Source organism: Pelodiscus sinensis, chromosome 3 (assembly GCF_052426305.1).
Source record: "Pelodiscus sinensis isolate ZL-2025 chromosome 3, ASM5242630v1, whole genome shotgun sequence".
NCBI lineage: Eukaryota > Metazoa > Chordata > Testudines > Trionychidae > Pelodiscus > Pelodiscus sinensis.
The window spans coordinates 133,283,685-133,306,342 of NC_143054.1; the positions used below are offsets into that span (position 1 = coordinate 133,283,685).

Sequence of the window (22,658 nt, forward strand, 5' to 3'; positions counted from 1 at the left end):
AATTTATTTTTCATCATAGAAGCCAGAATGTCTGCTACATCAAGGAAAAAATAAACAATATTTCTATATTTCATTGACACTGTATTTCTCATTTCTTCTTCCTCTGCAGCCTTGATATTTTGTTACCATTGACTGATCTCTCTCTTTTGGCAAGTTTCCTGCATTCATCCTTCGGGGTGAAAAAAAACACTTTTTCCACTGAAAAAGATTGTTTTACACTCTCTGAGCAGAGATGTTCAATGTGCCACAAGGCCTCAGTGTATCCTGCAAAAGCTTTTGTCTGCCTTCCCATTTCTTGCTTTTTCACCTCATGAAGTTGCCCTGGGGCACTGATGATGCTTTCAAAATAGTAGTATCAGACAACATAAAAGTTTCTGCAAAATAATGGGATAGTGCTGAAAATAAAAAGCAACTTATATTTTTCTGTGCTTCTGCAGATAGTATGTTCTGTTAAGGACACTCAACACTCATACTTCACTCACATCTCAGTCCTATGTACGTTTGAATCTTATCCCCACTAGCTTCTCTGTACCATTGCTTCCAACAATTAAGGAATGACTTACTACTAATCCATCATGATGCTAACTCAGAAAATTGAGCAAAATATCTTAACTAACCTCACCCATATTGGCAGAGTCTTTATTCAGATTGTTCTAGGGTTAAAGTAGCACAGTGAGGGATGGAGTGCAAATCTCCCTCTTCTGCTGAAAGCAAAGTGCGAGCCCTTTTGGGACCTCCCCTTCTCTTCATGGTTCTGTTCAGTGAGCACAAGGAGACCTTCCCCTGCTTGGCTAGTGCAGGGATGGCACCCCGTATTGTATTTGAGCTCTGTGAGTTAGACCACTGGAGAAACATGCCTGTGGCTCTTATTTTCAAATGCAAAATGGATACACTTTGTCACATCATGTTAGGGAAGCATTGGGTGCTCGAACTTCCTTTCTAACATCCACTTTTTTCCCATTAGCTCCTAACTCTCTATTTGGGGTTGAAACTGTCCATCTTTGGTCTCAATAAAAAGAAGACGTGCCTGAGTAGCAGTGTTCCCTATAAACTGTGCACTTGTGTGGCCATTCAGGAGAGATTCAAATGCTGCCCAGTTGATTACCAGAGAGCTCACAGTTAGGTTATGTGGTTCTATGGGTCATGCACATTTGCACCTGCCTTAGTGAACATAACAAAATTTATTCCACACATGGATGGAAAAAAAATCTACACACAGATGGAAAAGATTAGAGGGAACATTGGTGTGTGGTTGGTTGCTTTCTAAGGGCATGTCTACACTGCAGGGCAAAAGTTGAATAAAGATACGCAACTTCAGCTATGTCAATTGTGTAGCTGAAGTCAAAATAGCTTAATTCTGCTTTTGGCGCTGTCTACACAGCAGGAAGTTGAAGGACAAAAGACTCTTCCTTTGACCTCCCTTACTCCTCATGAAATGAGGGTTATAGGAGTCAAAGAAATCCGCCATCTCAAAATTATTTCAAAATAACAGCTCTCTGTGTAGGCACACAGTGTGTTATTTCGAAATAACATCAGTTATTCTGAAATAATCCTGCGGTGTAGATGTACCCTAACAGACAAAAACTGGATCAGCCATTTTTAGGATACAAGGAATTGTAAAAACTGTTCAGACAGATAATTGCTGATTATGGAGATGTCAAACGTGGCTGGTTTTCTGGCCAAGGGAGGAGAAAAACAATCAGTTGAGATTTTATGCCTCAGACCACACAGTATATAACTCATTGCCTGGGGAAAGGAAGGCAAAGGTGGCTTTAAACTGAGGAAGTGAACAGGTAACCAAGTTAACCGGTAAGCATCACCGTTACCAAGTGTTGCTTACCAGTGTGGTCCTGCCTCCACACCAGATACCATTTAGCTGATAGTAGGGAGAGGTCTGCCGCAAGCGGAGGACATTGGAAGACACCCCACAGGGGTTGGGTTGTGAGGTGGGTAAGCAGGGGACTGGGAGCAGGAACTTGCAATCTTGCACATGGGAGAGCTGGGAGCAGAACCAGCCCCCTGCTATCCCTACGCGCTGGGCTGCCAGCTTCTGCTGACAGTGTCCCCTCATCCCGCACAGGAGTGGGATCCCACTTAATCGGTTAACCGAGATTTTACATCCCTATTTTAAACCTTCAGATCCTGGAGAGCTCTGACATCTGGAGCCGCCCCCAATATAATTAAGCTTTCTGAATTAGAACAGCCTTCCCGGGATGCCATCTGGGCAACAGCACGCTGTTCAGAATCTCTGTGGTGCTGTGTGCTGCAGCTCCACCCGAAAGCCCCTCTTGCCCCCATACCCTGCCTCCAACATGCCTTCTAGTCTAGAGGATGTTTAGAAGGGACCTTCTAGCTGTCTTCCTCAGTTCCTGTGCTGAGGGACTTTTTCACTGGTTGAAACCAAGACTTTTAGAGCCCTTTGCATCATTCTTGCCCTTCTTTCAAGGGTGAAGGAGCAGGAGGGGGCATGACATCTGAAGCAAATTCATAATGCACATGTAAAGCCATGGCATTTAACACTGGCTTCTTATGCATATACATTAGAATTATTTCTGAAGAGATCATTTAAATTAGGGTGTTCTGAATATTGTGAATGGATAAGTAAACTCCTGAAAATCCACAGATTTCTGCTTTAAATCCATAGGTATCCCCATCCATGTACATGGATGCAGATATCCATGGCTCAGTCTTGAGAATAAAAATATGGATGTGGATACGCATTTTGTACCTAGAACCCTGCAAATTTGCAGATGCGGAGATCTGCAAATTATTTATACTGATACATAAACAGTTGAATCTCTCTGGTCTGTGACTCTCTGGTCCAGCAGGACTATGGATGTTGCCGAACCAGAGTCCTAGAAGCCGGGAGCAGGGCTGGCTGGAAGTCCAGCGGCAGAGGGTCAGTGGCTGGGGGCATAGCCAGCAGCCAGTGGTAGGACCAGGCTGGCAGCCTGGCTGGGGCCAAAAGCAGAGCCCACTGGCTGGGACTGACAGCAGGGTCTATGACTAGGAGGGGAACCTGGGAGTCTGGGCCAGCCTCCAGGAAGGGGTCCTATGCAGAGGCTGGCAGCCCCCCAGGGGAGCCCAGAGGCTGGCTGCAGAGGGGCCAGAATTGACCTCCCTTAGTCTGGCAAACTCCCTCATTCAGAAACGGTCAGCTCCCAAGGGTGCCAGACCAGAGAGATCCAATTATCTATTTTGAGTCCATTAAGGGCTCTACAGATCAGCAAATCTCTGACAAGGCAGCATTTTCAAAATTATAGATTAATTAAGGCCACCTGTGTATTAACTTAGTCTTTATATTTTACCCTTAAAATGCAAAGAAAATAACTGAATAAAGTAATTTTAAAACAATATTAAGCTAAAAGAAGTCAAACACTCGGGTAAAATATTTCCCTTTGTAGGATGGTAAGCTCCTCTTGCAAGATGCTGAATCCTCTAACCTTCCATTGATGTCAATGAAAATAGTGGAGTCGTATTTTCTAACTGAATTAGGCCCTTCATTGGAACATACATTCCAAAGGATGTTCCAGGCTTCTCATTAGTGTGCGGTGCAGGAAAGAACAAGCATGAATATTTCTCTGTACTTTTTATGTGGAAGCCATTATAAAGGAGGTATATCAGTGAAGAGAATCTCATCTCCCTGGTTGTTTAGTAATAATTGCTTTTTTCCCTTATGAATGGTGCAAAAAAAAAAAAAAATTAACCTAACACTCCATCAGAAAAAACTATAAATATTTAGGGCCACTGATATATTGATTTATGGTAATATTAAAATGTTCACACTGTTATGGTTTACTCAAATTAATGACCACAATGTAAACAGCAACCGCAATATATACAACTAGAAAACCTACCTGGCATTGCTCGAGTCCTTCAGGGCAAGGGGCTGTCACTGTGGGAGGTGCTGGAGTCAGGGCAGGGCCTTGGGGATGTGGGGGAGGGCAGAACAGGAGGCTGGGGACAGGGCCATAACAAGGGCAGGGCAAACAGGGTGCTCACCCGGGTTGCATCATAATCAGGGGTGCAAAGATGCAATAAGTAAAAATAATAAGCTGCAAAAGTAAAGAGAACAACGCATGCTAACCTAAGGACAGGGGACACAATATTTTGCCTTGCGCATAAATACACCTAGTTATGTTGCTGGCTGGGGCTGTGGGGGGCACGAGAGTGAGGCTTGGGGATGAGAAGGGGCTTAAGGCAGGAGGTCCCATTAAAGTGGGGCCTTCTGTGTCCGCCAGCCTCCTTCCTCCAGCCTCCAGGGGCCGCCTCTCTCCCCTCAGCCTTCAGCTACCTTCCCTGCCCCTCTCCTTCCCCCCACAACTGCCTGAGGCCTTCTGTCTCCTCCGAGGCACCAGGGACCTTTTCTCTCCCCTCTCTCCCCCTTCCCCGGTACTGCAGCCAAGGGACAGGGGAGGGAGGGAGGGAGGTTTGGGGCAAGAGCTACTTACCAGGCAAGATGGCAAGCCCCAGTCCTGCAGTCTGCAGTCTAGTGGTATGGCTGCCCCCTGTGGTCTCGCTGCAGTATAGCTCTCCCCTGCACTTGCTGACCTAGTGGCCACTCTTAGCATTGCATCCCTCCTTCTGTTCTCCTCCCTTTCCATGTTATGGAATACAGTCCCGGTATTGGCACTTCCAAACCCTTACTTTGCTTTAAGTTAGGATAAAAGGAATCTACATACCAAATTTGGTGTTCCTAGCTGTTACCATTTAGGAAGAGTTCTTGAACAGATTCACAGACCAACAGACAGACGCACATTTTTAAAATACACAGATAAGTCTGTGCTCAGAGAAATTTAGAAAACTGACTGTAGTGCAACAATGTTAGCATCAACACCACCTACAATAAAACAAGCAGCATTCCAATTCAACATTCAATCTGCCATAAAATTAACCCATCAATCTAAGCCCACCAAGAAATATATCGATCTCAGTCTTCAAGGATGGATGGGGTTTATTTCCATTACATTAAAAGACCTTGGAGCTCCCCCGTTCCTTGTGTGTTAAGGCAAATCTTAGAGGCATCCAGGAAACAACATGCATGAGGATAAATTCTAACTTGTTTACTTGATTTTCCCTTTTTGACTGATGTGTATAAAGAAAAATCAATATACACAGTGTAAGAAAAATCAGTACATATAAAATAATGTACATTACTTGGACATGCAGAATACACAAAAGGCCACTGTGTTATAAGAAGTTAGTCTGTTTATTTTCACAGTTAATATTGGATCAGGGTATATTTTGGGGTATATTTTGATCTCCCTGGGTCTCATGAAAGCATCAACGTTTCACATATGTCTCAGCAACACAAAGTGCCTGTTTGTCACATTTATGCAGCCAAGTCCCTCTGAATCTAATGGGGCTACTCTCATGAAACACCATGAATGTCTATGGAAAGAGTCCCAAAGAACCACTGGGAGCTGGATCGGATTCAAGGTGATCAGAATTTGTCCTCTAAAGTACCGATGTTTACTGGTCTACACTGGTAATGATCAGAAATTCTTATCTTCTGATGACTAAAAGATCTGCTCATGGATGGAAAATATCCATACATGGATGAAAAAGATTAGAGAGAACATTGCTCATGGCTGAGGCACATTGGCAGCAGTTTTGGGAGGCTGGCAATGTGAGTGCTGTATCATTTCTGTGGATAAATGAGCTCCGCTCTTCACAGGAAAGTCAATGATATTCCAGGAACATTACCACTCCCATAGTTTTAATAAGTGAAATAAACAAACTAATCAATTAAAAACAATGTAGTCACTAAAATTATATTTAAAGCGATGTTTAAGAGACTCTTACACTTAGAAACTGCTAAGTGCTGAAGCTAAGGGCTTCTCCGATAATTTATAAATACTGGAATCTCTTCTGTTTAACTTTTTTCCCTTTAAAACAACCGTGTCATTTGGCACCGATGGGGAAGAAGCAGGTGATGACCAGTTAAAATGGGCAGAGTAAGATATGGAGAACTGGACTTACAAAAGACTAAAGCATGAAGGAAAATTAACGTTGGGAGATATCCCTCATATTCCCTATGCTCTGGAGACAATGAATTTGATGATGTAAGCTCCCTTCCAACTTTTTGCTTACTTTTCTGTGTGTGCTAACCAGTGATCAATTAAGGCACTTGATCCTACAAGAAAATACTGCAGAGATGTCACTCAAGCTGGCATAAAGAGGTGTCAATCATACAACACCAAATCAGTACAGCACCTGGATACCCTCAGGAGGGATTCGCTCCAAGGACAGGCAGACAAGGTTTACATTTCCACCCTCCATAAATCTAGTTCACCCTAAGTTATGTCTTTCTCCCAAGCACGTGCCACTCACTTCTGAGCTGAAACTGGCCCTGGGTAATCCCACAGCACAAGAGATGTTGTAGCTCCTTTATATCACAACACTGCATCCACCTCAGTGGCCTTCTGTCAGGATGTATTTTGACTTCTCCCTGTGTAGACCCAGCAGCACACTGTTAAATTTTGTATGGACGCCGAGACCAATTAATTGCATCTGTCTCACATTAAAATCCTAGAGCAGATTTAAAGCATTTATATGATGCAAGAGGGAGCCAGCAATCATGCTATGATGACAGATTTGGGTGAAATTAAGTAAGCATTGTTTTGGTTTTGCTAGGACAAGAGATTTTGGCCATCAGAATTCTTTAAGACAGTTACACATCAGTGTATGTATACAAATACTTCCATATATATATATATATATAAAACAAATATCAGTCATATTGACTCCATTGTTGACATCAACAACATTAACATCAAATTAATGTCATAGCACTGCAACCTACATTGAAATGATTTGCTTTGGGAGCAGACCTAGCAATTAGTACAGTAAGAGCAAACTTGAGGTAACATCAACTCGCAAAGTTTGTTCTGTGTTCTTGACAGCTTTCATTGTCATTTTTAGTCATTTTCTCATGTTGGACAAATCTGTTGACTGCAATATGATGATGCTTGCAAGAGATTGTGATACCTCATTATCATGTTGCGACACCACTGACATCTGGGAGGAGCTTCCCATAAACTTCCACAAAAACCTCCTTGTTCTCCTTCAAATCCCTCCTTTGCCCTGATTCCTACACAAAAATGGATACTGGTTAGGCTGCTGCTCTGCTGATACCACAGCTTATTATGTTGACAAATAGTGTCACAATGTTTCCTTGGACTCCCTTATCAGTCTATCTGTATCCATCTGTTGTGTCCTATTTTACATTTAGATTGGAAGCTCTATAAGGCAGGGACTGTCTTTTTGTCATGCGTGTTTCTACAACACTAAACACAATCTGGTGCCAGTGCAAAGACAGGACTCCTAGATACTATAACACAAGCAAACAAACAAACATACAGGAAATCTTCAGAGGATTTAACAAAATTTCTGACTATCCAAACCTATCATTTGTAGTGAGGATTTATTGGTGACACACAGGGATAAATATGGGATTCAGAACTGAGACAGTGGGTGGCAACTCTATTTTCAGTTTTAAAATTTAAGAGCACTGGAATCACTGGGAGCTTTTCCTGAGTATGGACTGTGGGATCAGTCTTAAAGAGAACACATCAGTCCAAACAAGAACTTGGTTTTTCAAGGTCTCTCAAAACTCCTAAAGAGGAAAAAAAACAACCCTTATAAGCTATTGAGTGATTTTTTAAATTGTTGGGACAAGGATTGTGTGTTCATATATTTAGACAGGCAGCACCAAGAGCACTGGAATATAAATAACAAAACAGCAGGTGAACCTGCAGGCTCCAACACTGTTTGTCAATCTCATGTAAACCCTAATGAGAATCTTTACAAAGCACTTAGATAAATCCATAGTGAGACCCAGTAATGATCAGCAGACTCTGAGAGTCAATCCACTGACATTGGCACCTACTTAAATTTGGAATTAGGCTTGTAATTATAGCCACGTTTGGAAATTTTGCTCTGTATCTTTACCAAATACAACCCCATTAAAAATTACTTTTCCAAATACAACACTTCTAATTTTTGAAGCATTAAACCAAAATGTAAGGATGTTTGTCTTCCAAGATTACTGATTCAGAGGACTGGAAGGATAAATTTCAGAGTGGATCATGAATTAAGTATATACACTTCCCCTGCTTCTCTTCAATTAAAGGGGGCAAGCCACCTATGTAGCGGTGATGTTAGCAGTGCAATTACAATTACATGAATGCATGATGAATTGTTTAGAGGCTTGATAAAAGCTAAGATGTAACTTGGTGTTGAGAAGTTTTATAGCTTGTGGCACTAATAAATAAAATCTCTTCAATTGTACAGATTGAAACTCCGTAATCTGGACTTCGTTGTCCAGCAACACCCCTGGTCCAACATCGTTGGGGTGACACTGACAGAGCACTTATAGGGATAAGCCAGCAGACTAGGGCCAGGAGTGTTGCCAGACTAGGGGGCTGAGAGAGTGGAGCCCTAGATAGCAGCAAGAGCCACCAGGCAGAGCACAGAACCCCTGGTCACTGGGGGTAGGATGGTAGCGATCAGAAAAGCCTGGGGGAGCACAGAGGTTGCACAGGTGCAACTCCCCAGGCAGTAGCAGAACCAACAGGTAGACCGGGGAGCCCCGGGCAGCAGTGGAGACCCCTGCTGCAGTGAGGACAGCAGAGCCCCGGATGGTAGCGGGGTGGCCAGGAGGAAAAGCAGAGCCACTGGCACATTGACCTCACCTGGTCCAGAAAATTCCCTGGTTTGGGATCAGTCAGATCCTGAGCCTGCCAGACCAGGCAGGTCCAACCTATATTTACAACTTTTTCTTGAAATCTGAGGAGAATTTCTAAGCAAACCCTGATAGAACAAACTATGAAAAATGATTCAGTGACCTAAAAATAGCACTCAAAGAATGGCCTGCCTCCTCAGCTATCTGAGCTAGCGCCAGAGGATAGACTGTAAACAACAACTTCAATTGCTTCTCCCACAATCATAATGCTGTCATTGTAATTTATGCTAAGTAAATATTCTTGCCTTTTGCAGGCCAAATCAGTGATTCCTTGCCAAGCCAGAGTAAACAAACATGGCAGGAGGAGGGGACACAACCTTTGTCCTCCAGCTACAAAGCATCTCCTGAATCATTCTCCATTGGGAAAGGTGAAGGGAATAGGCCACTACATCTGTAAAGTTGCACATTCCATAGTTACACACTCTTACAACTACACGTAGGGTGGAGTTTGCTCAGCCATGGAGCACATAAACACAGTGTGGACTGATTGCCCCGTACCCCAGGAAAGCACACCATTTCTGAGGCTAGTTAGGCAATGTGCACACTGAGAGGGAATAGGGCACCCTCTGCAATCAGTGAACCATCTAAGAACAGTGGAATGAGCAACAATATAAAACTCTGCAAACAATGCATTTGTTTTCTTTTGCAAAGTAACATACAAAAATATCTACTTCCTAAGTAGCAAATCTGTTAGATTCTGGCTGTGGAAGCAAAGCAGGTGAAAATGGAAAGCAGGGCTGGAGCATTATAGTTCCAAAATATAACCAGGAATGATTTCTTCTACAAATCCAGTGATACCTTTAAAGTAGGCATGTATTTTCAGAGACAGATTTTTGAATGCAAATTTGTATCATTAGCTAGACCTCTTAGTAACACCCATGGAAAGCCTCATGATCCCAGATGAGAAGCCTGTCTGTCTGTCTGAAAAAGTGCAGTTGAGAGATGTTGCATACATTTCCAAATATCCTGCAAGCCTGAAACAAATATTTAGGAGCCTGAGGGTGCATCTACACAGCATCCTTGGCTAGAATAAGCTATGCAATTTGACCTATGCAAATTGCACAGCTTAAAACTGCTATTCTGAAATGTCCCTTAACCCTCGTGGAATGAGGGTTACAGGGACGTCGGAATAGTGCACCCATTATGTCAAAATAACAGGTGCATTCAAGAGACGCAGAATAGCTTTTTCGGGATACTGAAGGTATCCCGAAATAGCACCACAGTGTAGACATAACCTAAGTGTGAATTTAAGACTGTAACTGTAAGCACCCAGGTTTGAAAGAACACCGTAGAATTTGGATTCCTAGGAGCCAATTAATTACAGTGTTCACAGTTTCTGGCAGATGATGCCTGCCTGTCTATAGAAAAGATACAGCATGAAAGGTTCGAGATTCCTCGTGCTGGTATGTCAACGTGCTACAATCCTGAAGGGGGCACAGAATGATTTGTGCCCATTCAATCTTCACCTAGTGAATGAGAAAACATTGGGTCATGACCAGGTATTTAGGTGCCTAGAGTTAGGCAGAAGCCATTCAGAATTCTGACTTGGGTACAGTAAGGCATTAATTTCAGAGGGATTGGGATTGGTCCTGCTTGGGCAGGAGGCTGGACTTGATGACGTCCTGAGGTCTCTTCCAGCTCTATGATTCTATGGTAGAGCTAGACATATTTTTTCCATAGAGTTTATTCAATGAAAAATGCAATTTCAGCCAACTCAAAACTATTCACAAATTTGATATGAGTAGTTTCAGCCACTCACAAAACTGTCATGGAACCATAGACCTGAAAGGGACTTAAAGAGGTCATTGAGTCCAGTATCCTGGCCCCATGGCAGGACCGAGCACCTTCTGGACCATCCCTGGTAGATGTCTGTCCAGCCTGCTCTTGAATATCTCCAGTGATGGAGATTCCACAACCTCCCTAGGCAATTTATTTCAGTATTTAACTACTCTGACAGTTAGGAAGTTTTTCCTAATGTCCAACCTAAACCTCTCTTGCTGCAGTTTAAGCCCATTGCTTCTTGTCGTATCATCAGAGGCCAAGAAGAACAATTTTTCTCCCTCTTCCTTGTAACATCCTTTTAAGTACTTGAAAACTGCTATCGCGTCCCCTCTCAGTCTTCTCTTTTCTAAACTAAACAAACTCAGTCCCTTCAGCCTTTCCTTATAAGTCATGAGATGGAATAGGAGGTGGTCATAGTGCTGCTCCTCTTTACAACCATTAACCCAGTTTCTATGGAACTCACTTGAGATTAGGAGACTCAGGTGAATCTCTGCTTTGGAACAGACCCAAAATGGACTTTTCTGATTCACCAAAAATTTAAAAAACAAAAACAGTTTTGATTCAACCCATGCTGAATTCCCCCCCCCCCCCCCCCAGTATTTCAGAACTCCTACTGAACCAGAACAATCAGTTATTTGCCCTCCTTTAATACTGAACACTTACAAATCACTGCACTCGTTAGGAGCTGTGGTTGTTCATATCCTCTGAAAGTCAAGCCCCTAAAATCAGGAAGGCAGTAAGATTAGACATACTTGTCTAGACAAAGGTAAACTTGGATCGAAAACCACAGTGTCCAGCATGCTAGCCACGAGCTACATGTGGCTATTTGGCCAATTGAGTATGGCTAGTTCACTATGGGTACGTCTATTTTGGGATACCAAAGGTATACCAGAGGTATCCCAAAATAGCTACCCCGCATTTACACAAGTCACACATTTTTTTGAAATAACGGGTGTGCTATTTCAGCATCTCAGTAACTGTCCGTATTCCCGTGTAGACACTCCAAATTTCAAAATAAGCTATTTCTAAATAGATTTGAAATAAGATATGCAATTTGCATAGCGCAAATTGCGTATCTTATTTCAAGTTTAGGGTGCCATGTAGATGTACCCTATAGTAATAGCCACTATAGTGGCTACTTCTTCAGAACTGGTTGGACTCCACAGATCTAAAAGGATCCTAATATGCCATATTTGGAGACAGCCCATGGAAGACCAGTTTAAAAGCTGTACATCAGAAGCACAGGGAGAAACAGTGGCAGCAACCCCACACAGAAGGACTCTGAATCTTCTCTTATCCCTCCTTTCAGGCTTCAGAGATGATCTCCATACATTCCTACAGTGATGAGGAATTATGCAAGCCAAGTGAATTGAATCCAGTGAATATTCCTCACAATTAAAATGAATATACTGCCTTGCCTTCTTTTTAACTTCCAGTTGTCAGTCTTTGTAGCAAGGATGAGAATCTTTGCAGCAAACCATCTTGCAGTAATTAAAAGAATTACTTTGAAATCTTACTTACCATGTGAAAAGTGAAATGCACACCACAGCAGATGGGCATCATGAAAGAGTTTTTGTTCTGAATAATTTTGATTTCAGTAGTACATAAGCTCGTGCTGTTTTCTAAAGCCAGGATTCAGACATCTGGAGTACTAATTAGTACAGCTTTAAGCTTACTTATTTTTATACTGGTCCTTGCATTTGTGTGTGAGAGAGAGAGAGAGGGAGAGGTAGATAATGACTGGCTAAATGATGATTTTACTTTGCTGATAAAACAACAACAAAAACCTGTGTTATCTGTGCTTTCAAATGGCCTTTGACATTAATGGCCAATTCCTATTGTTGTGACTGGAGTTGCACTGAAGATGCACTCTGTCACCGTGGGTTAAAATGCTATCATGTAAGAAGTGTGCATGCAGCTCCCATATTGTAGAGTTCAATAAATAATGTCCTGGCGAAATAAGGAAACAGCTCTCTTACATATTCAGTCATATTTTTTATTTATAAAGCAGCAGAAAACACTCACTGTAAAAATGGAAAAATGTGCAGGTGGTAGAAACGCATCTGAATTAAGTCTCAGCTCTTTCAGGGATAGAGCTATGGGAATTTTATCTTTCAAAATAATTTGAAATCTTCAGAACATTATTCTCTATGGTTTTCCTAGAAAATATTCTCTACTAATTTAAGCAAGAACAAATAACACTGAATTTTAATTAACCGTCAGGTACAGCAGCATATATTCCAACCCTCCTCCAGGAAATATCTATTTTAGAATTTATGATTTAAGATGCAACAAAATAAATAAAATGCTCCTCACTGTATTCCAGTGAGTGGCAGGAAATAAGCTAGTAAGAATCTACCATGGCAGTAGTAGTAGCCGGAGCTCCAGGCATTGTACTCTGGATGGTACAGAGCAGGGAGCCGCAGTCCAGGAGGCACTGAAGTCTGCCCCATCTCTTCCCCTTCAGAAGCACAGAGCCGAACCCTGCCCTCCCCCCCCCCCACACACACACTTTGCCCATGAGCCTGGTGAGTCTGTTGGCTCACCTGACTGTTAAATACTAAAATTATAAAGGGAAATTTTACAAGGTAAAGAAACTCTATCTGTGCTTGTTTCATTTAAAGTAAGATTGTTAAAAGCAGCATTTTTCTTCTCAATAGTTAAGCTTCAAATCTGTATTAAGTCAATGTTCAGCTGTGAACTTCTGAAAGAACAATCAATGTCTTCTACAAAATTATGAACATGTTAAAGTTATGAGTAACCTCCAGTCCAAATCTGTTCATAATTCTGAGGTTCTACTGTACTCTATAACAAACAATTATAAGAAATGAAAAAATACATTAAAGGAGCATTAAGGCTATCAAAACAAATTAAGAAAAGTAAGAAAATTAGAAAGTTAGAATGATTCTAGCAGAAGGAGGTGGACTTTTACACCCTAGAACGGTGTAAATTATAACCAAGTGCAGCATCTTAATTCCCAACAGATTGACTTCTTGTGTGTATTCATTGTTACATATGCTCATTTTCATGGTAAGAAAATGTTTACACTCCTTTTACTCCTGTTTGCATTGCATTGCCAATGCAGCTATAAGAGAGTGAGCTAGATTCATTTGCAGCTCATACGTAAGAGTTATCTAAATTCTATTTGCTGAACACAATTCTGTCTTGTCAGCTGTGTGACATTACTGAGAGGGCAACAGATGTAATTTCAGGGAAGCCTATAAAGACATTAGGATTACACTGGTGCAATGTGGCCAATGAAATCTTTACTGCTGACGATGAATGGGAAGGAAAGATCACAACTTGGCTTTTAGAGCTGGCAGTTACTAACATCCTTTAGTTGGAAGGGTAGTCTTAAGGTGAGCACCTGTCCTGAGCCTATAAGTGAACAGCTCTAAACTCGCTACCCAAGCTTAATCCAACTGTGTATCCTCCTTATCCTGGGCTGCTCTGGCCTCTCTGTGAATTATTCAGGTCTGGGAGCATAAGTAACATCAGCCTCCCGAGGCTCTTATATGGGTACACGGCTGCTCAGAATTTTTACCATGCTGTGTGCTGCAGGTTGACATCTACACACTACATTAGCTCCTCCAGTCCTGCTCTCAGCACACCTACCATGTCACGGCTTGTCAGGGATCATTCAGAGACACCCTTATGATTGTCTCCTGACACACCTGTAATGGGGGAAATCCTCTACTAGATGGATATAGGACCTTTAGCATACATTTATGCCCCTTTGGGTTTATTTTATGAATTGTAAAGGAGCCAGCATGGGGCAGAGAATCTCACCCTTGGATTTCTGTGGAATCATTGATTAAAACACATTGCACTATATGTGCAAGGGTAAGTTCATCTTTCTATGGTAACCATAAGTTACGTGAGAGAGACAATAGAATTTCGACCCAACTCTTTTAAGAGCTAGTACACAGACCCCAAAACAAATATTAACCAGATACTACATATAAGGACTCCTTTTTGTATCAATAGCTTCCATTGCAAAACCTGTTTCCTCTCTCGCTCATCATCTGAAGTGGGTTTTACCCATGAAAGTTCATGATGCTATATATATTTTTGTTAGTCTACAAGGTGACACAGGATTACTTGTTGTTTTTAAATTACAGACTAATACAACTACTCCTCCAAGTCTAATTAACCAGACATGTGAAAATCCAGCCACCAGCCTGGTAACTCCACCATTTGAAAGAGTTGCTGCCATAAATTATTTTACCTAAAGACATGAATAATTTTCTCACGTCAACCAACCTTCACTGTGTTTCTTTGAAACAGAAACTAATCTAATTTACTGGTGTGAATTGGTGCTAAAAATGTTCACCATGCACCAGGGAAGAGGGGGCTTCCATGGAATAAAATGCTTTTTGGAGCATGGATGTAGCAGGCAAGCTAATACATTATGTACCCCACAACAAGTAATCTATATTTTCCTAGGAGCAACATATTTTATCATAGACTGCCAGGCTTCTGGCATTGAGTTCAAGAGGGTTATATGGGTACGAGTGAAAGAAGAGTTTGACTCCGTGTGTGTTAAGGGTGCTTTGTGGATTAAATTAATTCCATACAAATATTTTGCTAGTTTGGAAAAGGCATAAACCCTGCTCTTTTGTCATGCTTTTCTACGTGAAACTACGCAGGCACAACAAATGAGGCTGCTGACATTTTAAAAAATAAGCATTTTTTAGTATGAATAAACTTAGAAATATGTAGAAAGAAATGCCACATTTTGACATATGTTGCTTTGGGGAAGAACAAAACTGGCGCTGTATTTTTTTCACTTGTTTTAATGTCCTGTATGACGTAAAAAGAATTGGGGTACGTCTACTCAGCAGCATTATTTCAGAATAACTGACGTTATTCCAAAACTAGCCAATAGCCCGTCATAAAATCGGTCTCTCTCTCTCTCTCTGCGAAGCTCAAATGGCTTCTTGTGCCGCTTGCTCCCCTGCGGCAGCCCGGCTGAGTGGCACAGAAGTCAGCCGAGTGCTACGGGGGGAGGCAACAGCACCCCCCCAGAGGCAAGACTGTAATCTACAGTGTTACAGAGTCACAGACACTGGGCTACTATATATATATATAACAACACTGTGCATATCTACAGAGCAAGCCGTTGTTTCAAAATAATGTCAAGATGGAGGACTTCTTACTCTGACTCATGTTAACCATCGTTTCAAAAAGGAGTAAGGAAAGTTGAAGGTAAAGTGTTCTTCCATCAACTTCCTACTGTGTAAGCAGTACCTATAAATGAGTTAAACTATTTTGACTTATGCTACACAATTGACATAACTGAAGTTGTGTAGCTTAATTTGACTTCAGCCCTGCTGTGTAGGCATACCGTTGATGTACAGGGTTGCAGTACTTTATGGTGCATGATACAGCATGTCACACGCCAGCTTTTCAGCAGTAGCATATCACTTAGGCTACACCATGCCAAAGCTAGTCAAGATATGTAATGTCACAGCTGAAAAACATGTGCCTCAAACTGTTACCCAATCCAGTCATATGTTGAATAATGTACAATACATTATGTTCTTTCATAACGTGTTGAAAATCTAGGGCTGTGTCTACATTGGCACCCCTTTCCGAAAAAGGGATGCTAATGAGACCAGTCGGAATTGCAAATGCCACAGGGGATTTAAATACCCCCCGCGGCATTTGCATGAACATGGCTGCCGCTTTTTTCCAGCTCAGGGTTTTGCCGGAGAAAAGCGCCAGTCTAGGTGGGATCTTGCGGAAAATAAGCCCTTTTCCGCAAGATCCCTTATTCCTACTTTCAAGTAGGAATTCCTTGAAAGTAGGAATAAGGGATCTTGCGGAAAAGGGCTTATTTTCAGCAAGATCCCGTCTAGACTTGCGCTTTTCTCCGGCAAAACCCTGAGCCAGAAAAAAGCGGCAGCCATGTTCATGAAAATGCCGCGGGGGATATTTAAATCCCCTGCAGCATTTGCAATTCCGAAGTGTCTCATTAGCATCCCTTTTACGGAAAAGGGTGCCAGTGTAGACACAGCCTAGGTGAATATGGGCCACATCCTTCAGTCCTTGTTCATGAGTAATACCATTACAGCCAATTTGACCACTCACTGGGAAAGGGCTCCAGGACTGAACCCTATAATTGTAACAGGGTATTATTCAAGTCTTAACACACATTAATTAAAGTTATACCTCATACAGGGCTACATTCTTCTCATCTCCTTCCCCAACTATTTCTAAATTTACTGTGTATCTTTAAATGCACATTTGTCCTGAGCTATAACATGAATTTATTTTAATCCAATTATAGAATCAATTTTATTTACTTTTATCAGCATGCAAAACACTTAAAATGAATTTTAATACACCCAAGGTCTTTAATTACAAACTTAATGTGAAGTGGTCACATTTGTATTGTCCCAACTTTGATACTAAGTAAGGTAACTACATTATTTTGAATATTCCCCAAGTATCCCTAAACATACTGCAGGGAATACTGGAAATAACTAACTTTTAGTTAACTCAGGCACCTGGTGAGTTTTTAATAGTGACCACTGTAACACATTTCTTAAGGAACTGAATAACCGGAATATTAAATACCAAAATTCATCTAGTTTATTACCAAACATTACTACTTTAATCATATCAAATCCATCGAACTAATAAAAGAAATGTCTGTCGAGTGAAATGCTCACATCTAATTTGTGTAACTTCACTCAAAGCAAGTTTATTTTGGCTTAAACTTTTATTATACTAGACATGCTGTTACAGTGCAGACATCTACAGAAGGCAATATTCTGTTAGTGTTTCCAGAAGGCAATATTCTTCTTAATTTGCAATAACAGAAATATAACTACATTGAAATTACAGAGGAATGAGGGAACATCATACAATTGCAGATATATTTATCATTTATTATTTGTTATGTTCAGTGGTGTGCAATACAAAGAAGAAAACAAAGGTCCTTGCCCCAATCCCCAATGAGTTTGCTTTCTGACCAGGAAGCAATAATAAACTGAAATCTCCCCAATATTTATATGATAATCAGCACACCCATCATTCTTCCCCAAAGGTAAACCCTGAAAATATCATGGTGCCTAGATTTAACTAAAACTATATTCAAAAACACTAAAAGCCCTGTTTCTTTATAGCTATTGATTTCTCTACATAGGCTGCATATTGAAGAGAAAAGTCTAAATCTTTAATGTATCACTCTGTGTTCATAATGATATCTTGGCACATGTCAGCTGAAATAACATAATTTACTTCATTATCATACTAGTTTTCAGTATCATATTTCTTATCCTTAAATGAAGCCAGTTAAGATGGGGAAAAAAAGTTAAAAAAAAAACCACATAGTTTATGTTTACATCCTTGTTTTTCTTCTACTGATCAACAATAAAAATTCAAATTAGATTAAAAAACCAAAACAGACCTAGTTTGTAATTTATGGGGTTTCTGTGTAACACTTTTGAAAGTTCTCACAGATATGTTTTCAAATTCCCCCCTCTGATTTGAGTAAGAAAAAGAATAATTTCCCACATTACAGCTAGGGGTCAAATAAGCATATTTTAGTACATTCCTCTTAAGTTTTATGTAGATATTTGTTTTCTTTTCTCAGTTTATTCCTTTACTCTGATACGCACTTAAATGAATGCCTGAGTTCCCACACAGGAGATTGGGTTGGTGTATATTTCAACACGAAAGTCTTATCTTGACACTGATTATTGTCTACAATGAATGCAGTAAATGCCTGCAAGACATTCCTTCTTCTCCTACTTCCTACCTCTTAATTGTTTAGTATCTAGTAATTTGCAAATAAAAACATTATAATGAAATTTCCAAAGATTTTCAAAGTATTAAATGGCAATGTTATTGGTCTGTAATAATTACAGATGTTTACATTTAAGCATTTTATAGTCAACTTTGTTTTTTATTAATGTAGAATATTTAATTCTTAGAGGATTAAAAACTAACCAAAAGTTTTGCACAATTATTTTTGTCAATCTAACAACTACAGAAGCACACTGAGCACAATTGGGCTACACAAATTCAAAAATAAGAAAAAAAATGTATATACGTGATTTTGGATTTTTAGATGTCCATTACATGAATAAGAGCATCTCTTTTTTCCCCCCCTTATCACTGAGTGAAAACATAGATTCACGTGTTGTATATATGGTAAGCATACATTGTTTACATTTGTATATTTAAAACCAAAATTATATTTAAAAATCACACACCTACCCATTTGTATTGAAAGCAGCAGCAGCAGGCATTCTATATCTAATTTTAGTTAGTGCTGTTCCCAATTTAAGAGATTTTATTTGAGCTGCATAGTATATTCAGTGCCAAAGATATTTGTCTCCAAGTTGCTTTGTTGATCTCCTCCAGCAAAATATTGATAGTGCCACTATATCCTAGTCACTTGCTGTTAGGTTTTTAACACCACTCACTGCTATTTTCACCATCAGGTTCTAAACATTCTTTTCAAAAGTAATAATCTAGATCTGGTGAAAACTAAAGAGCTTCTTACCATTCTGATACAATTTGTTTCCCTCTGGAGTCCAGCAGCAAGGAGCTGTTGCTGATGCACTGCTTACTAAAGACACCCGAGGCTTTGGAGGCAGAGAATATTTTATGTGGTAAAAATGTATCGCCACCGATTATATTTCAGTCTCTCAGTTGCTAGCCTTGATGCTTTGGAAATCAGCCAATCCAAGTAAAAAAAGGGAGCTTTGCAACTAGAAGTCTCCGAATTTTCACATGGCATGGTTCAAAAACTATTCGTGTCTCTACTACATTGTTTTTAGATCTGCTAAATTATAATTAAATCTTGGGCTCCCTCTTTCTTCCTTTTCTTTTGCAAAATGGATTTATGTCTTATTCACAAAAGGAACTTTAGCGCTAGCTAGAGTTAGGCATTATACAGACAGGCACTATGCCAGATTACATACACAACTCTGCCATGGTACCTGAATCCTGACTTGCAACACCCTGTTATTCCAAACATGGACCTCTCCTAACTGTGCCAAACAGCATGTGGGTTTTTTTTAAAATCTAAACAAATACCCACTTAAGAGAAGTATGAGACCAACATTTTTTACTTACAGTATTAATTTAAATTATACATTTTTCTTAGTGCAGAGGTCAGCTGCAGGAAGATAAAGTGCCATAAAAATTTTAGGTAGCAATAAATTATTGGCAAAAAGGAAAATACTACAGTTTCCAAATAATTTTAGCCCTAAGCTTCCACTTCTGCCTGAGGAATGCTATGAGGAGGACAGAACTGAAAGACTCAAACCTTCTAAACCAAGTTACCTAAAATTCATGGGCTTAAAACTTGTTTTTTTCCATCCATTTCTGGGCTCTCTTGTTTTCCTCTGAGGCAGGTATGGAAACTCAGAGAAACCTTGCACAGTTTTCCCAAGTCCTCTTATCTCAGCTAGTGATGACAGCAAGGCCCTTTACATGTTATTACATCTCTCTATATCAAGGAATTTATTCATGACATCTGAACACTTTAGAGCTCATATGCTCTTCTTTCTTACAGATTCAGCACAAAAGCTAAATACAGGTTGAACCTCTCTAGTTCGGCGGCACTCTCTGGTCTGGCAACATCTGAAGTCCAGCATGATTTTAGTTAGCTGAATGTCTATTTATCATGGGTATGGCCAAGTTTCCTGTGGTCCCATAAAGTTTGTTTACAGACATCAGCCCTGGTTCTCTTTATCTACTTATTTCCTTGTGCCAACACATGTAAAACTGTGTAACAACTCACCATGTTACGAAGAGAGTTGATAAGCCTTTTTTAGGCATACGCTTCTGTAGGATAAGTCAGTGGTGTCATACATTATTAAGCAGTGAAATGATTGTTCCTTTTATTTGCCTTGGCAAAATAAACATAAAAAGAGATCCACTCACGACAAAATTCACCTCCTGTGGTTCAGCAAATTGTCTGGTTCAGCACCGGTCAGGTCTCAAGAATGCCAGGCGAAAGAGGTTCAACTTATAGTAAGCTGCACCATATCATCCCTTTCAACCATCAGACAGTTCCCAGTGCAAGATGGAGTGGACAAAAACATGGCTTTATTAGCAGGGTGGGGGATCAGATTTGCTTTTTCCACCGGAAATTTTACTGAGTTGTGGATCAAACAAACATTTAAGCTTTTGCTTTTTGGGTACGTACGTATAAGAAATGTGCACTCTTTGGGGCAGATATTGTATTTTCCTCTGTGTTTACAAACAGCCTAACACAGTGCCTCTCAACCTTTCTAGACTGTTTTACTTCTTCAAGATTCTGATTTGTCTTGTGAACCCGCAAGTTTCACCTTGCTTAGAAGCTTACAAAAAAAATCAGACATACATTTCAAAAAAGTGTCCTAGCACACCACTACTATAAAATTGTTGACTCACTTTTTCCCATATAATTATAAAATAAATCAATTAGAATACAAAGATTGTACTTACATTTCAGTAAATAGTAAACAGAGCAGTATAAACAAATTGTTGTTTATGAAATTTTTGTTTGTAATTACTTAGCTAGGACTTTTTATAGTGCCTTGGTGTAAAAACTAGACAACTATCTGGAGGAGTTGATGTACCCCCTGGAAGACCTCAGAGTAATCCCAGGGATACACATAGCCCTCACTGAGAGCCATTGGCCTAACACATTTCTTTTAACACTAAATATATAATGAAGAATAAAAGAAAAAAAGAAAATTACAACTTCTTGCTAAAAGGTAACCAACCACATCCAGACTTAGTGTATGTAGGTTCAATTGGAATGAAATCATTAGCTGCTTGTGTTTACATCAGTGTCTGTCACCCAGTAACTATAGTGATAGAAATGTAGCCGTGTAGCTGAAACAAAATACAGGACTATGTAGCACTTTAAAGACTAACATGATGGTTTATTAGATGATGAGCTTTCGTGGGCCAGACCCACTTCCTCAGATCAAATAGTGGAAGAAAATAGTCACAGCCATATATACCAAAGGATACAATTAAAAAAAATGAACACATATGAAAAGGACAAATCACATTTCAGAACAGAAGGGGGATGCGGGGGGGGGGGGGGGAAGGAAGGTGAATGCCTGTGAGTTAATGATATTAGAGGTGGGGAAGGGTAGATGTCTGTGAGTTAATAGTATTAGAGATGATAATTGGGGAAGCTATCTTTGTAATGGGTAAGATAGCTGGGGTCTTTGTTCAGCCCCCCGCGGAGAGTGTCGAATTTTAGCATGAATGCCAGTTCAGAGGATTCCCTTTGAAAGACCCCAGTTTATCCTTCCCCCACCCCCTGCATCCTCCTTCTGTTCTGAAATGTGATTTGTCCTTTTCATGTGTGTTCATTTTTTTAAATTGTATCCTTTGGTATATATGGCTGTGACTATTTTCTTCCACTATTTGATCTGAGGAAATGGGTCTGGCCCACAAAAGCTCATCATCTAATAAACCATCATGTTAGTCTTTAAAGTGCTACATAGTCCTGTATTTTGTTCCAGTAACTATAGTGAGTGATATCCTGGCTACTCCGAAGTTAATCATTGGTTTTGCCATTGACTTCTGTCGAGTCAGGATTTCACCAACTGCATTTTTTAAATAGATGTATGTTGCACCTTTTTAGGAATGAGTTAAGGTGAAAATGAGGCAAATGGAAGAAAGGGCCAGATTTTTAAAGGTACTCGGGTCCCTACAGGCGCAGAGGCATCTCAAGGGACTTCCAAAAAATTCCAAAGTGTTAGGTGCTTTTGAAAATCCCACTAGGCATCTATCTGCATCTGTAGATGTCCTAGCACCTTTTAAAATGTGGCCCTACATACTTACAGAGATGGACTTGTGGCTGAGTGCAATCAGTGGCTGTGCCTACAGATTTCAAGGGTCAGTTGTTAGGCAATGGTCCTGTGAACACCCAAAATGGTGTTCAATCAAACAAAGCAGGGAGATTTTTGTTGAATGCCCTCCTTCCTGAAGGAAAGCCTCTCTGAGGTTTCAGAACTGGACCCAATGAACTATATACATTACATAATTCTCTCTTTTGTTTTGCTGTGATATCCTGCTGGCATAATAAATGTCAAGATTCCTTTTGAACTGCATTTTTTTCCTTTGCTTTAAATGTATCACCACATCCATTTGTTCAGTCAAG

The 22,658-nt window shown here is 40.4% G+C and overlaps 1 protein-coding gene across 3 annotated transcripts in view; it reads right to left on the reverse strand.

Annotated features, from left to right (window-relative positions):
• PLD5 (phospholipase D family member 5) overlaps positions 1-22,658 on the reverse strand; it is a 241,316-nt gene that overhangs the window by 176,876 nt on the left and 41,782 nt on the right. Inside the window, exon 1 of one of the 3 annotated variants that reach the window (XM_014579602.4) lies at positions 19,047-19,320. The exons of the other annotated variants lie outside the window; for them this stretch is intronic. Within the exon in view, the coding sequence (XP_014435088.3) occupies positions 19,047-19,049 (3 nt within the window). The 5' untranslated portion in view covers positions 19,050-19,320. Of the gene's footprint in view, positions 1-19,046; positions 19,321-22,658 lie in introns of those variants that run through there. 3 annotated transcript variants of the gene reach the window in all.